At 37.2% G+C, this 23440-nt stretch overlaps 1 protein-coding gene across 2 annotated transcripts in view; it reads left to right on the top strand.

The window, feature by feature from the left end:
- The window catches only part of ITGAV (integrin subunit alpha V), an 88670-nt gene that overhangs the window by 9802 nt on the left and 55428 nt on the right, over positions 1-23440 (top strand). The window contains exon 2 of one of the 2 annotated variants that reach the window (XM_068544817.1): positions 1153-1283. In XM_068544817.1, coding sequence (XP_068400918.1) covers positions 1153-1283 — 131 coding nt within the window. The remainder of the gene's footprint in view (positions 1-1152; positions 1284-23440) is intronic. The other variant, XM_068544816.1, reaches the window with a different exon arrangement.

Here is a 23440-nt window from a genome sequence, read left to right as displayed (position 1 = left end):
CCCATCCACCTCTCCATCCCACTCACTTAGCCCCTCACTCCCAACACACAGACACTCCTTGGCGACCTTCTTCTAATCCTGTACATCTCAATTTACTTAGAGGTAAATCCCTTTGCTGCTTTATCTGAAAGAGGTCTCTTCTCCCTGTTCTTTAAAGATAACTTCCTTAGACATCCCTTTATCCAAAGGAAGTGTCTCCCCTCCATTCCTTAGAGGTAACTTCCCTTAATCTAAAGAAGGTCTCCTCTCCTTGTTCCCAAATAATACCTCTCAGCCAATTGTTGGTTCTTTCGTAGCACTTGTAACAGTGACCAATTTTCTTGGCAAGTTTCTCGATTTCTTCCCAAAGGGAATGTAAGCTCCACTGAGAGCAGGAACCAAGGTTGTCTTATTCATCCTTGTTTCTCTAGTGCCCAGATCTGTGCCTTAGTAGAGGAGACACTCAATCCATATTTTTTTTCTGAATGAATAGAAACAACTAAAGAAAAGATCTCTTTTACTTAAAAATTTGACTCCTGATTATTTTGTCTTTTGATAATTTTATCCTGTTAAGAAATTGAATAGTGCTTCTATTCTTTGACCAGGAATTGATTAGATTTATCCAGTGAAAAAAGACATTTCGTTAGTCACTATTAAAAAAAAAATTGAAGTATGTAGTTTTAAAACAAGATAAGTTTTCCCAATGGAAAAATGATAATATTTAAAGTTACCATACTTTAGAATCATTTATTTCTTTGTTCAATATTCAGGATATAGAAAGTGTACAGTAAATCACACACCAAAAAACCAAAAATCAAGACAAATGTCCCTGTCTCTAGCCAGCATACATTTTTAACAAATTAATTGAGCTATAATTGACCTATAATAAACTGTACCTATTCAAAGTGTACAGTTTGGCCAGCATAAATTTTTAAATGACATGTAACCCTGAAGTTGCCTTATAATGTGTTACTAGGATGAGTAAACTATATTGAATAATGTATGTATGTAAAAGAGCACCAGATGAATAATGAAGGTGGATTATGCTCTCAGTGAGTGGTTTTTAAAGAATATTTGTGGATAAAATCAAGAGAATGATTGCTCTTCCTAAATCATAAGATATTGTTTATGCTTTGTGCCACTTAAAGTCTTGTCTTGCCTTTTGTATTTTAGCAGGATGTTTCTTCTGGTGGGAGCTCCCAAAGCAAACACTACCCAGCCTGGGATCGTGGAAGGAGGGCAGGTCCTCAAGTGTGACTGGTCTTCTCACCGTGGGTGCCAGCCAATTGAATTTGATGCAACAGGTAAATGTTGATGCAGTGGTCCCTTTTCTTAATTTCTGTTATTTGATATTTTCCCCCTACCTTTGCCTCTCCCTGTTTGAATAGAATTTTATTTTTTAAATAAATTTATTTATTTATTTATTTATTTTTGGCTGTGTTGGGTCTTTGTTGTGGTGTGGTGCGCGGGCTTCTCATTGCAGTGGCTTCTCTTGTTGTGGAGCACAGGCTCTAGGCTTGTGGGCTTCAGTAGTTGTGGCACGCGGGCTCAGTAGTTGTGCTCACGGGCTGTAAAGCACAGGCTCAGTAGTTGTGGCTCACGGGCTCTAGAGCACAGGCTCAGTAGTTGTGGCTCACGGGCTCTAGAGCACAGGCTCAGTAGTTGTGGCTCACGGGCTCTAGAACACAGGCTCAGTAGTTGTGGTGCACGGGCTTAGTGGCTCCACAGCATGTGGGATCTTCCCAGACCAGGGCTCGAACCCGTGTCCCCTGCAATGGCAGGCAGATTCTTAACCACTGTGCCACCAGGGAAGTCCCTCCCCATTTGATATGTTTCAAAATATGATTTAATTTTTGAAAGTACTTGCTTTAGCTTAAATGTAACAATTTAGTGAAATAATATGTATAAGCACTTCAGATCCCCAGGGAAAGTTATATAAAGACAAATGACTTATTATATGATTTTTTGTACAATTTCGTGGCATATAAAAGCCTTAAAAATATATTGTGTTTCCACACTGCTTTGGATGTCTTCAACTTCCCTGATAATGTCAATCTGCAGAAGCCTGGGGAAAATCTGTTAAAATGTTTTTGCACCTCTTCTGAGAAAGGCTTTTGTCCTTTCTCTTGTCAGCAAAATTGACTCACTGACTCCTTAATCGTGAAATAATCTAAAGTCTTGGGTTGTGCTTTCAAAACCAGTTGAGGAATATTTTGTATTCAAGTGGATTTGGTTGACTTAAAAAAAAAATTCTTATCCAAAATTTATTGGGAAAATAATATGTTATGGTTCTGATAACATTAAAGTTTTATCTAACAGGGACAAATTCCAGTGTCAGATTGTGGTGGTAAGGAGGAAAATAGCATAAGGAAGATGAGAAATAAGAAATAAGTTTTACATTTACATCAGTAAAATAAAATATACGTAATCCTGTACACATTTGTATTGATATATTTATCTACATTTGTGAAAGTTTAGACTCCTCAAAGAAATAGTGTGACATTCTTCTGGTACAGTAGTTCTGCAAAATTTTTTACCAGTTTTGATTTGCTGGCTTTGACAGAATATTTTAAGATAAGCCTGAAGAAAATTAATATTTTTTTCCATATTGTTATTTCCTGCTAGTTCTAAAATATATTCGTTCTGGGAATTACAATACCAGTGAAACAGAAATCATGATGTGGACTGTTACATTTGATATCATGACCAGTACCAAAATGAGTGTCGTTAAGCCAGTCCTTCATAGAGATTGGGTCACATGTTTGCTTTTTTCCATTTGAAACTATCTACATTAAACTTTGTTGTTTTTTGCATATATGGCTGGCATTTGGAAAACCCCAGGAGTATGTAAATAGGCTCAATTTTACCACAAATAGAGAAATATACCTGTGATTCAGGATATTATAGGTCAGGGCATTTATATCTTCTAACAACATGTGAACACTAATAAAAAAAAATGTTGAACTGTTCCGATATATTTCTGTATTCAGCACCACAGGTTTTGTGCAGTGCCAGATAATTTATTACTGGTCTTTTTTGAAATCTGGCTTTAGTATTATTTTTATTGAAAAACTTTCAGACAGTCCAAGAGGGTAGACAGTGAAAAAATAGGACTTGTTCCCATTAGCCTGCTTAGAGGCAATCACTTTAAATAGTTTCTTTGATCTGCCTAGAATTTTCTTATTCCTATATATCTGTACATCCTTAAAAAAAAAACTCGCAAATAGGAATATACTAAATATTACTATTAGGTACCTGACTCAACCCCCACCCCTCCCTGCCCAATATAATCTCTCGTAGACATATATAGATTTAACTCATTCTTTGCAAACCACTGATAGTATTCTGTTTTATAGTATATATAGCCTAAATTATTTAACTCATGTTTCCTGTTGATAGACATTTAGATTGTTTCTGTTTTTTTGTAATTTTAAACACTGCTATAGTGAAAATCTTATACACAGGTATTTGTGCAAGTGTGTGAGTATGTCTGTAGGATAAAGTCCTAGCAGGATTTTTAGATCAAAGTATATGTATTGTTTTAATACTACAAAGCTACAGTAATCAAAACAATGTGGTATTGGTACAAAAACAGACATATGGATCAATGGAACAGAATAGAGAGCCCAGAAATAAACCCACACACCTATGGTCAATTAATCTTCGACAGAGGCGGTAAGAATATAAAATGGGAAAAAGACAGTCTCTTCAGCAAGTGGTGCTGGGAAAGTTGGACAGCTGCATGTAAATCAATGAAGTTAAAACACACCCTCAAACCATGCACAAAAATAAACTCAAAATGGCTTAAAGACTTAAACATAAGACATGACACCATAAAACCCCTAGAAGAGAGCATAGGCAAAACATTCTCTGACATAAATCGTACCAGTGTTTTCTTAGGTCAGTCTCCCAAGGCAATATAAATAAAAACAAAAATAAACAAATGGGACCTAATCAAACTTACAAGCTTTTGCATAGCAAAGGAAACCATAAAAAAAACCAAAAAGACAACCTACGGAATGGGAGAAAATATTTGCAAATGATGTGATGACAAGGGCCTAATCTCCAAAATATACAAACAGCTCATTCCACTCAACAACAAAAAAACAAACAACCCAGTTGAAAAATGGACAGAAGACCTTAATAGACATTTCTCCAGAGAAGATATACAGATAGCCAGTAGGCACATGAAAAGATGCTCAACATTACTAATTATTAGAGAAATGCAGATCAAAACTACAATGAGGTACCACCTCACACTGGTCAGATTGGCCATCATTAAAAAGTCTACAAATAACAAATGCTGGAGAGGGTGTGGAGAAAAGGGAACCCTCCTACACTGTTGGTGGGAATGTAAGTTGGTGCAGCCACTATGGAAAGCAGTGTGGAGGTTCCTCAGAAAACTAAAAATAGAATTACCGTATGATCCAGCAATCCCATTCCTGGGCATATACCTGGACAAAACTTTAAATCAAAAAGATACACACACTCCTATGTTCATAGCAGTACTATTCTCAATAGGCAAAACATGGAAGCAACCTAAATGTCCATCAACAGATGAATGGATAAAGAAGATGTGGTACATATATACAATGGAATACTACTCAGCCATGAAAAAGAATGAAGTAATAACATTTGCAGCAACATGGATGCAACTAGAGATTATGATACTAAGTGAAGTAAGTCAGAAAGAGAAAGACCAATACTATATGATATCACTTTTATGTGGGATTTAAAATATGGCACAAATGAACCTATCTACAAAACAGAAACAGACTCATAGACATAGAGAACAGACTTGTGGTTGCCAAGGGGGAGGGGGCTGGGAGAGGGAAGGACTGGGAGTCTGGGATTAGCAGATGTAAACTGTTATATATAGGATGGATAAACAACAAGGTCCTACTGTATAACACAGGGAACTGTATTCGTTATCCTGTGATAAACCATAATGGGAAAGAATATAAGGAAAGGAATGTCTACATGTGTAGAACTGAGTCACTTTGCTGTATAGTAGAGATAGGCACAACATTGTAAATCAGCTATACTTCAATGAAAAAAAAAGTATATGTACTGTTTTGATAGAAATTGCAAATTATTTTTCACAGAAGTTTACACCCCTCCAGTGTTTTCTGACATCCATGCCAATACCATTTATCACCATATTTTTTATCTTTGTCAATTTTATATTATATATCATATCATTATTCTATGTATTATATATGTATAATTTATATATGTAATGTTGTATTATTATAATATTTTATATTATATTAATTTGTATTCCTTTAATTAACAGTAAGACTAATCATCTTTGCATTTGTTTGTAAGCCATAGTATTCCTTTTCCTCTGAGCCACTTTTAATATATTTGCACATATTTTCTGTTGATTAGTGGATTAAAAAAAATGAATCTCAGTTGATGGCACTCCATCCTTTTGGTTACTTAGGCCAAAATTTGGAGTCATGCTTGACATAAAATCTCAGCAAGTCAGAGTCTAACTGCTTCTTTGTCCTTCTGCTGCTAACATCCTAGTTCAAGCCACCACTGTCTTTCAGCTGGACTGTTGCCCTGGGCTCCTGAATTAGTAAAGGAAAGAGATGGCACACTTAAATTGGGATAGTTTGCAGAGCTTTTAGTAAGGGGACTATTTACAGAGTAAGTGGGCACTAGTTAAAATTTGGCCTCTAAGCCTGAAGGGAGAAAGGGAAGGGAGCAGTTACCAGAATCCAGGCAGTGGGGAGAGCCACGTGAGGGAACTGTGGCTTTTGTCAGAGGACAGTAGCCGGCCCAAGGTGACTGGAAGGAACACGGGAATAAAACCCTGGCCTCACTCACCTTCCTCCCTTTCACCTCTGTGCGTGCTCTCCACTGGCTGGGAGCCAGCGGGCCCGGCTGCCCGTGAGTTCACACTGGTCAGCGTCCTGGGCAAAGAGCAGGGTGGGGGACGGTGGAGAGGAGACCTGGAGGGGCAGAGGGAAGAGAGCCGGCACCCCCCTCGCAGTTCGCCCCGATTCTGCCCTGGGTACCCCCTGCTGTTTGTTCTCTAGAGCAGCCAGAGTGATTCTTTTAAAATATTCAGATTATGACACTTCCGTTCAGATTCCACTAATATCTCCCCATCTGTCCCGCAGTAGCCGAGAGGACTGAGTGTTCCAGCCCACCATTTCTGTCTTTACCTTCATCTTCTAGTGTTCTCCCCTCCTTCATGCTCTTCCAGCCTCACTGGACCTCTTTGCCGTGGCTTGTAAACAGTAGGCACATTCCCACCTCGCCTTCCCCTGGACTGTTTCCATTGCCTGGAGCATTGATTCCCCCAGTGTACAATGGGTGCTCCTCCACCACCCCCTGTGGGAATTGCTCAAATGCCATCTTCTTAGTAATGCTCTGACCAGCTTATTTACAATTCCAGTTCCCCCTTTCCCACTTTGTGCTTCCATCCACTTCTCAGCTTTATTTTTTCCTTAGTACTCACATTGCTATAGAAGTTACTTATTTTTAGTTAATGCCTCTTTCTTTCAATTAGGATATGTATTCCACCGGGATAGTTTTTATCTGTTTTGTTCACTGCTGAAATCCCAGGGCCTAGAACAATGCCCGGTGCCTGGCACAAGTGGTACCCAATAAATTGAATAGATGGATGCATGAATCATAAGAGCTTTTTCTATAGTGTGGGTATAACGAAAGTCCTTTCGTTATATGTTTACAAATACGGGTTTTTTGTTCTATTCTCTTTTTGTCCTTGCTTATGATATTTCTCTAATCATTTTGTATAACCTCTGAGACTCCTCTTATGAAAAGAATATACAAACTGACTGCATTTTTTACATTGGAATTTTTATCCAAATAGTGTTTGAATTTAAAAGAGGAGAATATAGTTTTCAATAATCTAGTCATGAACATGTACATATATCTGGACACAACACCATTAGACTGTGTCTTGACTGTGGAAGAAATGCTTACAACTTACAGAATCCACCTGAACTTTTCTTACACCTCTGTCCCATCTGAACCCAAACACATAAACATCTCTGCCCCACTGATGCCTTTTATCTTCTCCGTTATCTCGAGGGAGATAGTGGCTTTTCCCTCTTTCTCTCCCTCACCCCTGTCTTGTGTTGGGAGACAGTAGCTGAGTGGATAAATGCGGTTTCTGAAGGCAAACTGCCTGGGACTCAAGCCCCAGCTCTGTCGTTTACAGCTGTTTAACTTGCACAAGTTACTAACAGGTTACTACCCTCTCCCTGACTGACATGGTGTCCTCATCAACCCTGCTCCACAGGAATGCGTTAAATGGAATGAGGTGATTTACATGTGTTAAGACATGTAAAGTGCTTAGCGTAGGGACTGGCACACTATCATGGCTCACTTAGTATAAGCTGTTTTATATTTTTATTACTTCTCCCTTCTCAGGAACCTTCTCATTTAACTCTATGTTCCTGCTTTTCCCCTGCTCCCTTCTTTCTTTTTTTTTTTTAAACTTTCAAACATGGTTAAATTTTTCCTACCTGAAAAGCTAACCAAAACAGCTTTCCCTTGAGCATGTGTCTTCTTTTAGCCATTTTCCTTTCTCCTTTTCTTCACAAGCAGGGTATTGAACACGGTGCCTCTCTTCATCACCTCCCATGCTCAGCCATTTCAGTCTGGCAGCTCCCTAAGCCCAGCCCAGCAGCGGCCCGAACTGAAATCGCTGGTGGCAGCCTACTTCAGTGGACGCTTGATCCCTCATCTTATTGAACCTCTCTCTTACAATTCACCTCACTCTCCATTCCTTCCTTGTTTAATGTCTCCACTCTTTGCCTGTCTGAAACTATTGATATCTTGTCCCCTTATTCCTCCTAACCTTTTAAAAAAAAATTTTATTGAAGTATAGTTGATTTACAGTATTGTGTTAATTTCTTCTGTTCAGCAAAGTGACCCAGTTATACATATGTATGTATTCTTTTTCATATCTTTTCCATTATGGTTTGTCACAGGATATTGAATAGAGTTCCCTGCCTCCTAACCTTCTTGATACTCTTGTGGAGCTTACCCTTTAACTCTTCTTTCTTCATTCACTCCATCCATATTTGCTATACGTTGTTGTGTCATGAAAAGGAAATAGGCCATGGAGTCACACAGGCCTGGGTTCAAATCCAGCCTCTGCCATTCTTCCAGTGTTACCTTGGGAAAATTACCTACCTTTCCACAGCTGTACTACATTCCCAGGGTGATCATGAAAAGTTTCAACTAGTTAGTTTATTTTCTCCACTTTATTGTGTTTCTGAGTCCAGAAGAGACTTTAGTGCTTAAAAGGGCTCCATCCTCATGTTTTTAATATTTGGGAAGTAAAATTTATAAAATTATTTTATTTAAATTAGCTCTTACGTGATATGGTAGATATTGCAACTATTCATTAGTATCATATTTCTGGGAATAACCTCGAATTTAGGTAAGCCCCTGTGACTTTTGCTAGCCAATGAAACATGAGCAGAAATGTGTCATTTATGGGTGGAGGTGTTTAGGAGTTGGGGCATTGTTCTGCTTCTTCTCTTACCAGATGCCATAGTGAGTAGTGATAGTGTAAATAATAGAACCTCCCTCAGCCTGGGTCCCTGAGTGAGGAAGACATGAAAGTTAGACTCTTACTGACCCACAATGTATGTGTATAAAATAATCCTTTGTTATTTTTGACTAATGGGTATTGGGGATGCTTGTTACTATAGCGTAATGTAGCCTAATTGAATAATACACGTAGGGATATTAAAGTTGAGTAAAATTATCAGTAGTCAGCTTTTGGAAGAGGGCTATTAAAACCCTTTCCTATTCTGTATGCCAACTCGATCTTCTGTTAAGTTTCTTGTTCTGTTTTACCGGGTCCTGAGTGGCTAAGTGACTAGGTATCATTGCTTATGCTAAGAATAAGCCCCTGGTTGGTATAGCGCATTTAGACTGGGAGAAACTGTAAATAGACTATAAATACCTGATGGGGAAGCCATAGCTTTGGAGTTCCCTGAGTGCAGTAACTCTTAAAACTGGCATGTCCTTTGCGGGAACTCTGAAAGCTCTGGCTATGGGGTCATTACAAGAGATACCATTCCTATGGGGCAGGAGGCGTTGAAGCATGGGTAGCTGCTGTACCCACCAGATCTTGTTTTTTCACATCTGAGCTGTCTCCTGATGAGGCAAAGAGAAGAGCTCTGGACAGCTGTGTGTACTGCTGCACAGGGAAGTTCGTGTAAGGACTCTCATCAGGGAGGTTATGCCTGGTTCTGTCCTATAGCCTCTAAATAGACGGGTGCTGTGTGTAGCCTTTGGTAGTTTTGTGAGTCTGAAAGTTTAGTTGAGCCCCGAGAAGCCCTCCTGATAGTTGTTGCATCAACATTCGAAGTTTGTAACTGTTCGAAGTACTGCTCTAGGCTCATTTGTTTCTTGGGCTATTTCTCTTTAGAAAAAACAGAATAATGACTTTATCCCTTCCTGTGAAAAGAACAAACTTCAGCTAGCTCCAGGATCACTATAAAATTTTTTACAGTAAGGTACTTTTTGGAGATACTATAAATGCTTGGTGTTAAATAGTATATTATCAATGTCCTTTCCCATTTCCTTCTTCTTCCTTTTAGCTCAGGTTCTGCTATACAGGCTGTCAGTGCACTAAGTACAGCTCTTTTTCTTCATTTAGCTGAAATTTATACTTGTTTTCTTTTCTTTTCTTTTCTTTTTTTTTTTCTGGTTATCTTATGATGTGTTTGTTTTCCTGATTAGACTGTAAACTCTCCAGAGAGGGAACAGATGTGTTTCTGCCCACCATTGTGTGCTAGTGTATGGAGAAGTGCCTGGCATATGGTAGGTTGTATATGTGTGTTTATTGCATGCAGGTGTTGGGTTCTTCGTGCAAAGCAATAAAAATTCACTTTGGCTAAATTTTGCTGAATAGGAATTTATTGGCAGGATATTGGTAACTTGATAGTTTTCTGAAAAATGGGCAAGAGAAGCTAACAGAGGAACCAGTAGTGTAGGGTTTTATTGCTATTGGAATTGCTCTTACTGACTATGGGGCAACACCATGGGAATAATTTCTTACCCATCCCTGGCTCTCTGCATCACTTGCTAGAGATTCAAAGTTTTTATGGTAGTATCTGACTGAGTCTAAGCAATATGCCTATGAAAGTCAGAGAAAGTCTATCTTAACTGGCACAGCTAAGAAATGATGGGTTAGAGCCTGTTTAGAGAACTAAAACTTAGGGTCCTTCAAAAGAAGAAAAAGAATAGTAGTAAGAGAGTACCTTTTTCTCTTTTGGGTTGGAAAAAAAGATAATAGTCAGAAAACATCCTTTACAAATCCAGTGTGTATCTGTTACTGTTCAATAATTCATGGACCAATTTTATGTTCTGTTTACCACAGATATACCTAGATATTAGATGGTGTATAATTTATTAGGCCATTTTACTGTGGCTCGTCACATGCATTAAGACATGTAGTAGTATCTAAGGAAGAAAGTCTGGATTTTGGTGTTAGGATAGTGTAACAGTTTCTTAGCTCTTAAGGAGGAAAGATGAATACTTTCAGTGTGCTTTTCTTCTTACTGCAGGGCATGATTTTGGGTAGAGGGAGAGGAAGGAAGATTTCAAAAATATGTTTGGAAGACCAATCTAAATTTACTTCACTTTAACTCTGAGCAGTAGACACAAATAGATTTATACCAAAATAAATGAGGCATACCTGGAAAGTATCTAACTCTGCTTGGGGCCTTTGAGGAAAGCTTCCCAGATCGGTTGGTGATATTTTAGGTAGCTAATAAAAGATGAGGTAGAATTCACCAGATGTGGAAGAGGGTTCCAGGCAGAGGAAACAATATATGCATAGATTAGTAAAAGATGTTTATGAAGGAAAATCAATAATTCCATGTGACCTGCATATATGCATCTATCTATAAGATGTTTATGTGTAATGTGAGGGAGTTGAGAGCATGTTGAGAAATGAAGCTGGAAGTAAACTGAGGGAGGATCTAAATGAACTTTAAAAAGATATTCTAAACCAGCAGTCCAATCAAATAAATTCACCATCAAGCCTAACACACATAAGAGCATTGTATTAAAAATAAAAGGATCTAGAGCTCAGTGGGTAGATCTTGGTTCCTTGCCATGCTAAGTAGATTTGATGTGAACATTACAGAGAAAGTAACACTTTCAGTACCCATTCTATTAATTTTCTTAATCATTATTTTTGGTAGAATTATGCAAGTTACATGAAATAATGAATATTATCATATGGATATCTCCAAAATATTGTAGACATGCCTTTTAAACAATTAAGGGATAATGTAGGGTTCTGTGATGAACAGTTTAATTTAGCAGAAAATTCAATCCAAGATGGTAAGCTTACTTAGTGCTTTGATTTTTGAATGGTATTTGTGCATTACTGGGTCTGAAGGAACAAAAGGAAACCTCAGTCTAAAATTTTCTTATTTCATGGATTTGTGAAACTTAGTGCCCAAACATCCTCTCTGTTAATTTTCTTTCAAGCCTTTTACTTTTGCTTGTCTTCTTTGTTTTGTTTTTGTTAACTTCTAAACATAAACTTTATTACATTTCTAGTTGTGTCCTTTTGTATGATTTGTCTTCATTTTCTTTTTCCTGCTGATTTTCTTGATGTAATATGTAAAGAAAACCACAACTAGGATGTAAAAAGGAAAACCTAGTGTCTTATTTTACATGCCTGTATAGTGATTGAAATATTATATCTTGCTTCAAACTACTAGCTGCCCACTTGGATTTTTAGACCCCTTCATCTAGTGACTCCACAAAATTTGTAGGGTTTAACCAAGGTTTGCATAATGGCTGAAAACTGATTTTTCCCTAAATTGACAGAATAATCTGGGCTTTGAAACATTGTTGAATTAGTGAAATTTAAAAGATGATTTTGGAGTGTGATTTGTTTGTTTTGTAGTAAGATGATTTTTTTTAAAAAATTAAGGTATAGTTGATTTACAATATTATATACGTTTTGGGTGTATAACATAGTGATTCACAGTTTTTAAAGATCATACTCCATTTATAGTTACTATAAAATATTGGCAATATTCACCGTGCTGTACGGTATATCCTTATAGCTTATTGATTGATTGATTGATTGATTGATTGATTGATTGATTTTTTAAAGACTGTGGTGTGGGATGGAGTTTTTTGTTTGTTTTTTTTTAATTTATTTATTTATTTTTGGCTGTGTTGGGTCTTCGTTTCTGTGCGAGGGCTTTCTCTAGCTGTGGCAAGCGGGGGCCCCTCTTCATCGCGGTGCGCGGGCCTCTCACTATCGCGGCCCCTCCCGTTGCGGGCCACAGGCTCCAGACGCGCAGGCTCAGTAGTCGCGCAGGCTCAGTAGTCGTGGCTCACGGGCCCAGTCGCTCCGCGGCATGTGGGATCTTCCCAGACCAGGGCTCGAACCCGTGTCCCCTGCATTAGCAGGCAGATTCTCAACCACTGCGCCACCAGGGAAGCCCTAGCTTATTTATTTTATACATAGTAGTTTGTATCTTATTCCCCTACTCCTAAAAAAAAGTAGTTTGTATCTTATTCCCCTACTCCTATCTTATTCCCCTCTCCTGATATAATCTGTTGTTCTCCAGTAGAGAATTATTTAATTATTTATTTATTTTATACATAGTAGTTTGTATCTTATTCCCCTACTCCTAAAAAAAAAAGATGATTGTCATGTAGAAAACACAATTTATCTGAATGTAGATGTGGGAAGGTAGAACTTGAGCAAATCTGCTTTAGTTTAAGGATTAATGATCTATGTATTTTAGGAAGTAAAAATATTCTAAAACTGTATTATGCAAAATACAGTTTGTTGGTACAGATTTGTTGGTATGCAAAACAATATCAAGAATATTTATGTAGCAGGCTAGGGTAGTCTGTTATCTCAATTTTGTCTTCATGCCTCAATTAGTTTCTTATTGCTGTCATAACAAGTTACTATAAACTTGGAGGCTTAAAAACAACACAAATTTATTGTCTTCAGTTCTGAAGGTCAGCTGTCTCACTGGGCCAAAATCAAGATGTCTGCAGTGCTGCATTCCTCTTGGGGGCTCTAGGGAAGAATCTGTTTTCATGCCTTTTCTAACTTCTAGAGGCCACCCACCTTCCTTGGCTTGTAGCCCCTTCCTCCGTTGTTAAAGCCAGCAGTGGCTGGTTGAATCTTTCTCAGGCTACACCACTCTGACACTGACTCTTCTGCCTCCCCATTGTGACTACATCAGACCTACCGAGAAAATCTGGAGTAACCTTCCATTTCAAGCCCCTTAATTTAATCACACCTGCAAGGTCCCTCTTGCCATGTAAGGTCACATATTCAAATGTAAGTTTCCAGGGCTTAGGACTTGGACATCTTTGGGTGGCGGGGTGGGGGGGATTATTCTGTTACCACAGTGCCCTTTTAAATATTTTGTTTGATATTGGTTATACTATAAGCTACTTTAGGCACAACCATGCTTATGTAAGTCGGCCTTGTTCCCTCTCTTGTTGTTTTTGCTTTGGCTCTGTGGTTATGGGGAATGCAAACTAGAAGGTGATGGCTCAGATTCAACCTCTGACACGCACTAGATGTGACCTTGGGCAAGTGATTTAAGTTTGCCAGCCTCAGTTTTTCCCATCTATCAAATAAGCATAATACCTACCCTTCAAGTTTGTCATGTGGATTTAAGGAGATAATGTCTATGAAGGTACTTTATAAGCGATGAAGCAGTGTACAAATGAAGAAAGGATAGTTTACATCATGCCCATACTACAGTTGTGGGGAAGTGAATGATTATGGAAAAGGAAAAAAACTAAAGATAATTGTGGATATTCTTAAATGGATTATATCTTGGTTTGTGTTGTAACCTCTGTTATGGTGGCATTTGGGAAAATCTTCTCCTTGCAGCATGCTTTCCTTTTTTAGGAAGCAGATGTTACTAACAGACTGACCCTTGCCCAGTTTTCTTAATAGTAAGTCTTTTCTCAAAAGATAGACTGATGATGTGCACTGACAGAGGAGAACATGTAGCACCTGGCACGGTCAAAGTCTCTTTGTGTAGAAAGACGGGCTTGCCTGCATGATTGTTAAATACGTCCCTTAATAAGAGGAGAAGCGCCTATGTTTATGTTCCAAATTCAGTGAATGGATGTCACCTCTCACCAACAATATCTGTTCTAGAGAAGGTCAGAAGTCACATCACTGCCCTGCTACCGAAATGGCTTGCTGGAACACTTATAACCTGTTCCCATAAGGGCTTGGCCGTAGGCTGGGCAAACCCTGGCCGTGCCAATTTTCCAGTCAAGAAAAATGCTGTGGAGTATTTTCTGGATATGACTGCGCTTTGTATTTAATAGAAAATAGAAAACTTAGCTGCTCTCTGGCCTCTCTGCCGTACAGTTGCCAACTCATTGCAATTAAAACAATCAGGCCATCTGAAAAACAGCCTCCTAAGTTTGCTTTTGTCCTCTAGGTGAATTTTCTGTCTTTCAGAGTGGTGTCTAGATATCTGTCCAGTTGCAACAGTCCTGCAAATTAGAAAGTTAAAGAACACAGAGAAAAATAGTCTCCCTTCTCTTTGTTAATACAAAATAAATTTATACTAAAGAATTATATATATGTGTGTTTTTTAATGAAACTGTTTCTCCTGATATAATCTGTTGTTCTCCAGTAGAGAATTATACAATTGGAGAACTGGCAGGCAACCTAGAAATCAATTAATCCAATTCCTTTATTACTAGTTAGTTGTTATTTTAACTCATGCAGTTAGTTGGTATTTTAACATTTTAAATGTTTTACCAAAACTGAGTTCATATGTTCCTTTAAACTCATCCTCTTCCTGGCCCGTTTTGACCTGACTCACACCCATTATTTTAAGACTTAACATGGACTTGGGGTTTTTTGTTGTTTTTTTTTAACTTTAGTAAAGAGTTTTTGTTTTAAAATGTTAGATGCTTTCAGGATCATTTCCTTCTCATCACTAGGAGGAAACAAACCAGCATTGATGGAGCAGTGGGTGTTTTCAAAGGGCCTGTATTCTTTGTGCTGGCTCCATGAGAAGCATCAGAATTGCTCACGGAAGGAAGGAGAGGGAGATTTTGATTCTCTGTTCCCTGTGGTGGTAATAATTCAATAAATAAATAAATACCAGTCCCCAGTGAAATGAGCTTCATCATATTTTCTCTGGCTCTACTTTTCTGACTCTTCTTGTTTGCTTTTAGAAAACAGTTATATCTAATTTTATATAAAAGACGTTTTTGGATAGCTCTAGGTAAATTAGTATCACTTTCTCATGTTCATAGACTGTGATTTCAGAACTTATTTTTAGATTCACAAGTGATTAGTTTTTCAGTAGTCTGTGGACCCAAACACTGGATTTAGAGACCTTTCTCTCTTATTATTTTAAGTCAATGCAATTATGCTTCTAGAGACATTTAAAGACACTTTAAAGTTATACAGCAAATCATCCTTGCATTAATACTGACACCTAACCACTGCATATTGTCTTTCAGAGTTTCTTAAATTAAGAAACTGTATTTTCTTACTAAGTCAAAGAAGTTATTAACCTCCATTTTGATCTTCAGTAATATCTGGAATTTTGATTTTTTTAATGAATTATTTTTCACAGTATTCTACTCTAGTAGTTTGAGTACTAGGAAGTATAATGGTTATTGAATATAGGAAGAATAATGCTTATAAAAATTGCTAGGAAGAGCTTGCTCAATTTAAATGTTCTTGAATTTCATGAACTAAAACTCTTTTATGTGTGGGAGATGAAAATGCAAATAAAGTTACTTAAGAGGGGATGTGGAAGCTGTAACTAAGCTTTTGTATGTGAAGATTATTGGATACGTATCCACACTACTTTTTTTTTTACCTTTTAAAACATGCAAATAATACATATTCATTGATTGAAAAAATGAGATAACTTTGAGGGGCAAAAAGAAAATAAAAATCTCCCAAATCCCACCACCCAGGAAATCAATGGCCATAAGATATATTTGGATGGGTGTGTATAACGTGTTTGTGCACGTACCTTGTGGCCTTTGTATATACTGTTTGTGTGTGTGTGTGCGTCTGTGTGTATAAATATGTAAAATTATAATTTACTCAATTTATGTCCTATTGTGTTGAGATAGATTCTTTTTGCTGTTTTTAAAATCTATTATAACAGTGCTTTGAACATGTTTATTGTTTGTTCATATTTTAAATTATTAGGATTAATTTCTAAAAATGAAATTTGGAAGTCAAAGTGATGTGTGTTTTTTAACGTACATTTGATAGATATTTGCGAAGTAGGAAAACATCGATACAACCTATCTCTGAACCAAACTTGATATAATCTTTCTTAGTTTGGTGGGTGAAACATTTATCTTGTTTTAACTTGCATTTCTGATTTCTAATGAGGTTAAGTCTTTTCTCATATGTTTATTAGCTCTTTCTGTGTTTTTGTTTTGTATTGTCTATTTGTATTCTTGGTCTATTTCCCTTCTGATGCATCTAATTTTTTTGTTAATTTTGAAAAAGCCTTTATTATATACACGCATTTCTGTTATGTAGCAGCTACTTTTCTACCTGACAAGTTTGTCATTTTTTAAAAACAGTTTTATTGAGATATAATTTATCATAATAGTCACCTGTTTTAAGGGTACATTTTAAGAGTTTTGCAGATATTATTGTAATCTAATTCCAGAGCATTTCTGTCACTCTCTAAAAAGAAACCTCATGTTCATTGCCAGCCACTGCCCAATTACACCCCCACTGATGTTAAAATGTGCTATTTAGGTACTACTGAAAAATGCTGCTAGTTATAATTATGTCACCATGGACTGTAATACACATTCATATTTCAGAGATGTTGATATCTGAATATTTGCAGCTCTGAGTCAATGAAATACATTATTTCACAATAGCATTATGTTATAAATACATGATACTAGCAGCTGTCTGACTACTTTTTCATTTTCATATTTCTTTTATAGTATTTGTAACTCTCTGAAAATAGCTTATGTAATTGTTTATTATTTCTCTCCCTTGAAAGCAGGGACCTTATCTGTCTCATTTAACTGCTATATTCCATGCATTTAGACATAGGAGTTACCCATGATTTATTTATTTAAATGGAGGATCAAAGAGATTTCTTTCTCTGTCCTGTTAATTTTCACATAAATAAGTAAACCATATTGGGAGATTTTTCTTTCAGGCAAATTTGTTATAGGAAGTGTGACTGAGCAAAAGTGATGTTTGAGGTAAAAAGCTGCTTAAGGAAGCCTGCAAATTGTCTATTTTATTAAAGGGTGAATATGGGATGGCATTTTTTTTTTAATTGAGGTATAATTGACATACTAGTTTCAGGTATACAACATCATGATTTGATATTTATATATATTGCAATATGATGACCACAATAAGTCAATTAACATCCATCTTCGTACATAGTTACAAAATATTTTTTTCTTGTGGTGAGAACTTTTGAGATCTGCTCTCTTAGGCACTTTCAAATATGCAGTACAGTATTATTAACTATAGTCACCATGCTGTACATTACATTGTTTTAATAGCCACTTTTTTGGGGCAAAATATAAACTCTCTGAGGACCTACATCATTATTTGTAAAGTAACAAATGGGAGCTGAATGACTAAATACAGGTCACTTCCAAATAAAAGTTTACTGTTTTGCTTTTCTAATGTTTTGGCATTCTTCTGGCCTTTGGCCTTTTCAAAAAAGGTGATGTCGTCTTGTTGTTCCCAAGGATATTCTTTAGGCATGAAAAGAAGAAACAAAAAAATGTAGCTTTAGGGTGATAAGGTAACTTTGTCTTAAAAAAAAAGCATCTCCTGTAATTCTCCAGCAAGTTGAATGTTCAACAGTGTCTTTTCAAACACTTGGAGGAAATGAGAAAAAAATGAGAGGAGTTGGTTACTAATCAGCGGGCAGAGTCTAGAGCTATGACAGTTGGCGTTACCCAATATACTTCTGTCCTGAAGTCTTCAATCATGGGAGTCTGATAAAGTGCAACTGGCAAGTTTAAAAGCCGACCAAAATAGATGTTAAATTTTCAATTCTCTGGTGATGTACTTGCTAATTAACTTTAAGGTTCTCTAGCAGCATTTTCTTCTATGAATTTCCGAAAGTGATAGTATGGAGTCTTATGTTAATTTATGTAATACGGGGCAATTTCTTCTCAATTTTGCCATTGTGTGAGACACTCTTTTTCCTTTTAATTTACTTGGGAGATCAGAGCTAATATTCCAAGGTGTTTTACAGAATTATGGACAGAAATCGTTGTTCTTTCTTGACTGTTCCCTGAGGAAGCATTTCCTTCAGCACTGGAATTTCTGCAGTTGTCTGTATTCTATTTCCCTTTCAAGGTTGGTGGCATGGTCCAAGCAGCCTGGGGAGTTCCGGCATCACTCGAAATGGTGACTCAGGGCTGTGACTCAAAATATTTACTTCCGTCATGCGCCCTGGATTAGCTGCCAATTTCAGCCAGGTCATGAATGAACTTCTTGTCAGTGTGTTTGGAGAACAGGCTTTCCTTTTCTTTCTCCCCACCCACCTCTATTCACACTTCCTCTGAGTGAAACTTCTGCCTGAGGTTGAATTGGGTATTTTAAGACTTGGTCTCTGGGAAAAAAGTTCTGATTGGTAAAGAAGAACTTCCCATTGAGCAAACTTCTTAAAAAGATGGTAATTTGAGGTTGTGACCCTGTTGAAGCTGAAGGCGTTCAAAGCAATGGGGGATAACATATTTTTTGGAAAACTGTTGACTAAGTTTTGGATACCAATATATGCCAATGCGTTATAGCCAAATACATTTGACTTCTTGTGTTTGTTAATGTAATTGAAAACACCTTTAATCACTTGATGCTATAAGATATGGCTGTTGTCTTGGTTTTTCAAATGTACTTTTTAATCAAAAAGAGCCATATTGCCTGATGTTTTTTCACCTTTGACTGGTGCTGCTTCATTTTTCTTAAATGCTGTGGGTAAATTGCTTGCCATATTGGTAAGAACTATGGATTTTTGTGCTCCATAATACTTGATGATAAAAATAAAACCAAAATATATGTAAAATTTCTATTTATTTTCCAGGACTTTTTTTTAGCTTAAGCTAAACCTGATGTCCACAAAGGCAGGTAACCATAATCATAATGGTAAGGGATGTTTTTGATGCTTTTTTTTAAAAAACAGGACATAGAACATGGTAGCAATGAGAAGCACATACTACTTGACCGTGCATAGCAGCGTCCTATGCCACCACTTACAAATTTAGAGAAAAGTCCATTTGTTTCGGAAAAAAAAAATCTATGGAAGCAGTTTTTCAAAGTAGTAGGAAGAGAATGGGATAACAGTTTACAGAGGAAACTTCTCTTCCTCCTTTCAGAAATATAATTGAAGAAAAATTGCTTAGCATAGAGGGCAATTCAAAAATGCCATGAAGTCCACTCGTAGTGTTGCATGAAAGCTCTTGACCACTGTTCCCCTCTAGACCCTTTTCTCTAGTCACAGTGAACAACTCACAAGTCTCTAAAAAATCCAAGAATATCCACTCCTTTGTTTCTTTGCACAGGATCTTCTCTTGGCCCAGAAAGCATTCCCTCACTTGTACTCTGCCACCCTTTTCCCAGTACTCTTTACACAGCCCTCTACCATTGCTCCACTGTAATTACTTGTTCCCATGACTGTCCCTTGTATCAGATATTTCCTTCAGGGGCAGACTACCATTTCATCATGCGTTGGGGTCATGGACAGCTACACCTGACTCTTCAGTTAGGGTTTGGATCAAACATGGAAGCAATAAGGTTTTCTAGGTCAGAGGCCCTTGGGTACAGAGGCCTACAGGTGGGAATGAGCAGGGCTTGTATAAGGGACTGGGGACTCAGGGTAAGGGAACTCTTACATATAGAAATAAGTTTATCTTGGAATCTTGATTAAAATTTAGCCATTAGAATAATATTCTATATTACATACCATCTTCCAGAAGGTTTATCATCTTCATTTAGCAAAGAGCTCATGCTCAGATAGCTTATGATGAACTTCCGTGTATATTGGAAGAGGAAGTAGACGTGACTTTGAGGGAATATGTAAGTCTCTTAAATCAAAATAGAAATATTCCTAAACTTGAAACTGAAGGAGATACAGGGGGTTGATTAAATAAACTGCTGTACAGCTGTATAATGTTGTACTCAACAACAGTGAAAACGGTACTGTAGGTCTACTTTTATTGACATATTGTTACAGGGAAAAAAGTATATACATTTATATATATAGTAATAGCTGGAATTTTTTTTAATATTGGCTTAAAATATCTACTTTGCATAAAAGGATATGCATGTATTCCTAAAACAAGTGTTTAGGAATAGACACCAAAATGTGAGCAGAGGATATTTCTTTATGGTGGGATGGTGGTATTTAGATTCATCTTTACATATGGCTTTATTTTGTGTTTTATGTTTTCATTTGTTTTGAAATGTTTTTAATGATTATTATTAGAGTAAATATAATAAAAAGTGCAAATAAAGAGAAACAGAAGATATTCTGTTGTTGGCCTTATAGTACATAATATCTGTACTTGCTAACTGCTGTACTTTTATTTTGAAAAATTTTAAACTTACAGAAAATTTGAAACTGTAATACAATGAACAATATAGCCTTCACCTAGATTCAAGTATTCTTGCAGACATTGTGAAACTTTACCTCAAAACACTTCAGCAGGCAGTTCCTCGTAACTGCGACCTCCCCTTATATAACCACAGTACTATCATCATCGCATACTAGAAACATGTCATTATTACAATACTGTTATCTAATAAAGTCCGTTGTAACTTGAAAAATTTCTTCAGACACAAGATTCAATCAAGTGTCACATCTTGCATTGGGTTGCCATAGATTGTTCTCTTTGAATCGTGAATCTTACTTTTTTTGTCTTTCATGACATTGACATTTTTGAGGAAACTATACCAGGTGTCTTGTAGGCAGGAATATTGTATTGGCAAGAATATAGTGATGTTGGGTCTGCATGTCTTTTTTTTTTTTTTTAACAAATAAATTTATTTATTTATTTATTTATTTTTGGCTGCGTTGGGTCTTCGTTGCTGTGCACGGGCTTTCTCTAGTTGCGGCAAGCGGGGGCTACTCTTCGTTGCGGTGCATGGGCTTCTCATTGCGGTGGCTTCTCTTGTTGCGGAGCACGGGCTCCAGGTGCGCGGGCTTCAGTAGTTGCAGCATGCGGGCTCAGTAGTTGCGGCACGCGGGCTCTAGAGCGCAGGCTCAGTAGTTGTGGCGCATGGGCTTAGTTGCTCCACGGCGTGTGGCATCTTCCCAGACCAGGGATCGAACCCGTGTCCCCTGCATTGGCAGGTGGATTCTTAACCACTGCGCCACCAGGGAAGTCCCTACATCTCTCTTTTTTTTCTGAATCGAAGTTTTAGAGTATGAGGAAATACATGGAGTCTTAAATTAATTTGAGTACCACCTCTCTAATATGGTACTTTCGTTCATGGAAGGTTTCCTCTAATATAGAAGAGTTTTGCTTCTACTTTGACATCTTTAGGGTCTTGCTGAAAAGGCTGTTTTAAATGAAAGCAGAAGCAGGAGGTAGCAGTTGTGATAATGCTGTACTTTTTGTTCAGATACATTAGATCATAAAGTCAGTTCCCTCAGGCTAAGCTTACCTGAGTTTATCATGATGCTTATGGTCTCAAGGGACAATGAACAGAAGTGAATCCCTCCAAGCATCGACTGTTTCACTGTCATACTGTATTTCTCCTGCTTCATTAATGTAAGGGGGGAAAAAGCCTTTATTTCCTTTGTAGAAAAGAATAGAATAGAAAGCCAGTAACACAGTGAGAGAACACAGTTAGCTTGCAGTGGAATTTTTTAAAAATCCTATTAAATAACTTGTAAGCATATTTTTTATGGCTAAAGTCCTTGAAAAAACTATTAATTGAATCCAATTCTTCCAAGGGCTGAGCTTCTTTGTAGTTGTAGGTTAGTCCATTTTGGATATAGCATTTTGTTTTTAGAACATATATTACTCAAACTGTGCTAGGCTATACTGCAGTAGCAACATGGTTTTTTGTTTTTTTTTTTTTTAATATACAAACAAATACCCAGATATCAATCACTTAAGAAAGGATAATTTCTTGCTCATATCACCATCTTGTGTGGGTCATTTGGCTATTCTTGGTGGTTTAGAAACTTGGACTGAGGCTGCTTCCATTAAGGGATTCCACACCATCTATTCTTTCAACCTCAAGGCTGGGAGAAAGAAAACATGGAGAATACATATCCACTGTTTTTGTTTTATTTTGTTTTTTAAAATGAAATGACAATTTGAGATTTCACATGTAAGTGATATAATGAAGTGTTTGTCTTTCTGTGTCTGGCTTATTTCACTTAGCATAATGTCTTCTAGGTCCGTCCATGTTGGTGCACATGGTAGGATTTCTTTTCTTCAGGTTGAATAATGTTCCATTTTAATTATATACTACATTTTCTTTTTTTCATTCACTTGGCCATAGACATTTAGGTTGCTTCACACCTTGACTATTGTGAATAATGCTGCAGTGAACATGGGAGTACAGAGATCTCTTCAAGGTAGTGGTATCATTTCCTTCAGATATATACCTGGAGTGGGATTCCTGGATCATACAATAGTTCTGTCTTTAATTTCTTGAGTAGCCTCCCTACTGTTTTCCATAATGGCTGCACCAATTTACATTGCCAGCCAACAGTGTATCAGGGTTCCCTTTTCTCCACATCTTCTGATAATAGCCTTCTTAATTGGTATGAGATGATATCTTATTGTGGTTTTGATTTGCATTTCCTTGATGACTACTGAACTCATATCCACTCTTAACTGACTTGAATTGGAAGGGACACATGCCACTTCTGCTCTTAGCTTATTGATAAAAATGAGTTATGTGGCTTTAATCTAACTATGGGAGGATGGGAAATGTAAGGGAGCACGTGAACTGTTAGGTGATCTATAGGTCACTGATGTGTGAGGTCGGCATGTGAACATAGGCTTCAAAGGCAAGCCAGCTACTGTTGGGACACCTTGATTCACATGGTAAAAGGCCATGTACTAGCTAGTTTGTTCCTCCTTCCTCCCTCCCTTTACTAGTAAATGGTGCCTTTGTGACCACTGACAAAAAACAGAGTGGTGTTTAGACTACAGATGGAGGACTTTGGAAATTGACACATTAAAAATTTTTTGGCAAAACAATGAAAATGTTCAAAGAATTGTACAACTAATATGTTAACTGTTAACCTTGCATCTTGCCTAGATGATGTCTGGCATTATTGAAATGATCGTTAATTATGTGTAACTCTTCAATTGGTCTTAAGTCCTCAGAATGGAATTGAATAACCATAAGCACTACCTTAGATGGGTGGGGTTTAGGGAGTAGATTTAACCAAACCTTTTGATGATATTAACATGTTGTCTGGCATTCTTAAAACTG

This window comes from Eschrichtius robustus, chromosome 5 (assembly GCF_028021215.1).
Source record: "Eschrichtius robustus isolate mEscRob2 chromosome 5, mEscRob2.pri, whole genome shotgun sequence".
NCBI classification, from domain to species: domain Eukaryota; kingdom Metazoa; phylum Chordata; class Mammalia; order Artiodactyla; family Eschrichtiidae; genus Eschrichtius; species Eschrichtius robustus.
The sequence above is the reverse complement of the archived record's forward strand: the minus strand, read 5'-3'. Positions and strand labels throughout refer to the sequence as shown.